Genomic DNA, 4,840 nt, shown 5'->3' with positions numbered 1-4,840 from the left:
AACATTGCAAATACGTTGCGAAATATGACTGTAACATTACTATGATGTTATAGCAACGGTAAAATGTCCGCCCTCGGAAAGATTACTTTGTAATATCATAGCAATATTAAAATGCAATATATATATAATAATGCAAAATGAATGTTTTTTCATTTAACAGAATAAATTTTCACGCACTACCACTAATTTTTAGTTTAGTAACATCCATTAATATAATTATAATAAATATAACATAAAATATTGTGTAAATATTTTATCAAGTATTATATGTTATTTCCCTAACAGCACGGGGACATTCTGAGGACGTTCTGAGTAGATCGCAATGCGTATATTGCGATCATCTCAGAATGTTCTCATATGTACTGCGATCGACTGAGTACGTTCTGAGTAAATACGCGAGCGATACAAATGCATACGTATCATTTCAGTCAAACCTGAGAATGTACGCACGCGATAGAAAAGAGTACGTATCATTTCCATATCTCTGAGTGAAATCTGAGAACATTCGCGCGCGAAAGAAAACCGAATGATACTATAAGTGACGTTCTAGCGTTCAACTTATACGTCATAGATGATCACAGTACAATGAGTACGAAAATGGGATGATACGCAGTACGTCGTGTGCTATTAGGGTTGTTATCAATATATATATCATATATAGTTGTAATATAATTTAACACTTATGTTATATTTGAAGGAAATAGCTATGATGAAACGAAAGATGCGTAACAAGTTGAAGAAGTCGAAGAGATGATTCAGGACAGCCCAGTGATTATATTTTCTTCGTCAACTGTAGACGAAATTTTAATTGATCAGGTCCATGCACGAAGGAGCCTATGGGATCATACCATTGTAACAAAAGATAGAACAAAATTTAAAAAAGAGGCTCAATGGTAAGAAGTAGTTAATGCGCTTGAAGATAACATTACTTTCTTATAGTTTTACATACTTGTATATAATTGAGAAGAAAATTGAAAATTTATTTTGTAAATTGTAGGGTCGCTAACTTTGACATCAGCGAAACAAAAGTGGAGGCAACTTCGAGATTCATATGTAAAAGCCCGTAAACGCATGCAGGGTTATGTAACAATCTTCGTTGTTCAGAAAATATGGGTCTTACCCACATTCTGCGATTTCGTCTGTCTTCTAATTTTTTGTAACAATTGTAGATATAAAATAATTTTGTAACTTTTTTCATCGTTATTTCCGTATACCTCTTTGGTTGCTTTCGTGCTCATATTACCAGTGTGATAATAGCCATTAACATATAATTTAAAATCATATTTGCAGCAAGCAAAAATTTGTGGCAATCAAATGTAATAAGCCAAACTTTACAGTTTTTAAATCTTCTTTCACAGATTTGTGTATGCGCTCACACAAGGAGTATATATAACGGAGTAAACATGTTCCGTTGATTTAGTTGTCCTAAATATTACATGGAGCACAATTTGTGCGGAAATGCGGAACGGTATAGTGATAAATAAATATATGTATACATTTTAAAAAGTTATATTTACTTCATTCATTGCAATTTTTATTAATATGCTTCTTTTTTCAACTTATCCGTTTAATAAAACATTTTAATCAATAAATATCGTTTACAATTAATTTTTTATAATTCCTCGCTCTACTTTTCCGTATAAAATATGCTCCATGTAATATTTAGGAGAAATAAATCTACGGAACAAAAGCGCGGAAATACGTAAATCTAGTTAAGTCCTAGTAACTTTGTCTTCCGTATTTCCGTACGCTCATGTAATCGCACCCTAACTCTAATTGTCGTAAACACCCCCTGGGTGCTTCCGAAATGTCCAGGTTTGGGTCGAGTTAGTTCCACTATAGTATCCGTTACGTATACTATAGTGGAACTAACTCAATTCGAGCCAACTCTGGGTATTTCGGAAGCACCCCCTGTGTCGATTTGTGTCTTTTGTTGGAAAGCAACCATAATAATATTACATGCATGCCTGCACCCAATCAGAAGAGAGAGGTCACGTGATAGAGTTTGCTCTCTCTCTCTACGAGGCTCTCTAGTCCGTACGTAACAAAGGATAGAGATTTACTGAGAATATAGCATTGTTCTCTCTGTTCTAAAAATTTAACTTATTTCTTAAAGAAATGTATGGCATATTGGATACGTATTATATATTTATGGATAGAACCTACTAGCCAGATTGCAGATTAGCAACAGATATCAAGCAACATTTGCTGTATGTTTTATGTAAATGCACTTAGTTTTGGATCAATATTTTACTCGTTTTTGCTATTAATTTACTATTATGTTCTGTTAGCAAAATATATTTTATTATTGCTAGTACTTATTACTGCCAATGAAAATTCACAGTAAAAATTATTTCTGCTGGTTTAGCACAAACCTACTTGAGTGTGTGCATGTATATGTATATTTTATAAAATCTTGTTCAGTGAGATTTGACAAGATATTTCTATTTGACTTATAATTATTGCCTTCTTTTAGGAATCTGTAAAAGCAGAAACTTTCTTTGATAAATAATAATTTAAAAAGAATACTAGTAATTTAATAATAAATTTATAATTGGCTTTTAAAGTGTTGAGTATGCAGACTTCAGTTCCGGTAAAATTTGGCTGCATTGGGAAGTGTACAGTTGATATACCACCTGAAGAACTGGACAAACTTACAGATAACATCAGCAAAACTTTGTCTCATCCAGAAGCTAGAAAAATCTTTAAGAAATATCTTGAAAATGGCAATCTCAAAACTAGCTTGAAATGTGTAGATTTGTATGAAATTTGTTCTGAGTTGCTTTCTAGGGAAACAAATAAACTGTAAGTCTATTAGTCATATATTTTATGGATTATATGAATATAAATACTTGTAAAAATATTAATTAAAAGACATATATATTAAAAGCAATACAAGTTGCATCTATTCTCATATTTTATAAATTTTTATTTTCAATATTATTTATCACTATAATTTACAGGAAAACGAATGAATCTAATTTGGAATCTTTGTGTGAAGATGTGATGATGGTAAAAAAAACTGCTGAGAAGTTAAGTGTTCCAGAAATTGATTTTACACTTTTGACACAATTTCGTACCGCCTTAGCAAATAAAACTACAAATGAACTGCTCCAAGTACTTATAAATATTATACATCGATTACAAGATGCTTTAAATCACGTGCACAAGAATTTTAAACAATATGTTTTGGAACCATGTCCAAAAACATTAGATTTGAACAAAAAAAGGAAAGAGTCCTGAGTCTTTTTCAAATCTATGCACTATAAAAAATCTGTGATGTAAATACTTTTAAGTTATACATGTCTGTATTATAATTTATTTAATATTTTATAATTTTTCCAAAGTCTATTTAAAGACTTAATATCCAAGAAATATTTGTCATAAAGTAAGCCAATGTTATACAGAATGTATTAAACAAAATTGTAAAAACTTCCTTTATTTAATAATTGATTTCATTAAATATTTTTCAATTTGTTCAAATTCAATCAAAGATCATTTAATTGACAATTTCAAATTTAATTAAAACGTATTTAATAGCATATTATGTACGTTTATTACGTTTATTTATTATGTTTATTACGTTTATTTATTATATTTAATTAAAACATTTAATAGCATTTAATTGATGATATAAGAGAAAGAAATAATGAAAAGTCGTTCAATTAACAATTAAACTTAGCAAATTTAAATATTCTTTAATTAATGATTAATATGAGGAAATTTAATCAAAGCCAATTCGGTGATGATTAATATGATCCATATCCCCTCAACGTGATTCCTATTTAGCGCTTCTCAATCATTGATATCCTCTACGGTACTATAATGCTCCGGAAAGCAAGGAATATTATTTATCAAATCAATTGTAAAACCGCAAGTTGTCTCAATGCAATAAGTGCACGAGTGCAAAATAAAATCATTTCTTCTTCCTCAGAAAAACTCCGAATTCATAATATGGTTAGAGCACAGGATCTATATAAGGCAACAAAAACTGCTAAATTTTGTTTTTATCAAATTTATAATTTTTTCGTGCGCTGTAATTACTCTAAAACCGGGTCGTTCTTCCCTGATAAAGCGGACTGAAATGTTCGCGAAACGTGGGAATCAAACAAAAAATCCACGCGGCTCAAACCCGGAAAACAAATCTACTACTCTAAAATCCCTTCTGTTTAAGACAATTCCAGCGGTGGTCATTAGATAATTTTCGATTGAATTTATTCATATTAATCATTGATTGACAATCGCCAATTAAACATGATAATTAAAAAAAATTATTATTTACTTGCAATCCTCTCAGGAGTAAAGTATGCAGAATAAATTATTTAAATACTTTTCTCACAATTGTATGAAATATCAATAAAACAATTTGCCGACAGAAGAATGACTTTCTCTACTTTCAATTGAGTAATGTGTGTGTGTGTGCGTGCGCGCGCGTGTGTGTGGTGTACACACTACAGGGTGTCTCACACTCTCCTCTGGGCATTTTGTGAGAACGTAGAACAGGTTGCAGTGAACATAAAAGTCCTACACCATTTTGTGGTATAGGACTGGTATTCGCAATAATTATCGAGATATTAATTGTAGAAAATTTGTGAATGATCATGCAGAATATGGTAAATGAGTTATAGCAGCGACGACTGCCGTTGTGTACTTATACTTTAGGTCAAATTGAACAAAAAAGTCCTCTACCATTTTGCAAATAATTACATAAATTTTTAATTATTAATTAAAGAAGATTATTGCACGATTTTGCATGATAATGCACTCATCTTCTTTAATTAATAATTAAAAATCTACGTGATTATTTGGAAAATAGTAGAGGACGTTTTTGTTCAATTTG

At 30.7% G+C, this 4,840-nt stretch overlaps 1 protein-coding gene across 2 annotated transcripts; it reads left to right on the top strand.

Annotated features, from left to right (window-relative positions):
• Positions 1-1,993: 1,993 nt before the first annotated feature.
• On the top strand, positions 1,994-3,467 carry LOC116846190. 2 transcript variants are annotated; one of them, XM_032819726.1, is made up of 3 exons: positions 1,994-2,210; positions 2,477-2,805; positions 2,964-3,467. In XM_032819726.1, exons 2-3 carry the CDS (start codon positions 2,576-2,578, stop codon positions 3,241-3,243), a joined length of 510 nt encoding a protein of 169 aa, XP_032675617.1. In that variant the 5' UTR covers positions 1,994-2,210; positions 2,477-2,575; the 3' UTR covers positions 3,244-3,467. The 2 variants fall into 2 exon arrangements, with proteins under 2 accessions (XP_032675617.1, XP_032675616.1); XM_032819725.1 differs by having other exon boundaries at positions 1,995-2,210; positions 2,568-2,805.
• The last annotated feature ends 1,373 nt before the right edge of the window (positions 3,468-4,840 follow it).

The sequence above is a fragment of the Odontomachus brunneus genome, unplaced genomic scaffold (assembly GCF_010583005.1).
Source record: "Odontomachus brunneus isolate Ranch 3 - 2012 unplaced genomic scaffold, Obru_v1 Obru_scaffold_061, whole genome shotgun sequence".
Taxonomy (NCBI): domain Eukaryota; kingdom Metazoa; phylum Arthropoda; class Insecta; order Hymenoptera; family Formicidae; genus Odontomachus; species Odontomachus brunneus.
Note: the sequence above shows the minus strand (reverse complement) of the source record. Positions and strands in the feature narration are given on the sequence as shown.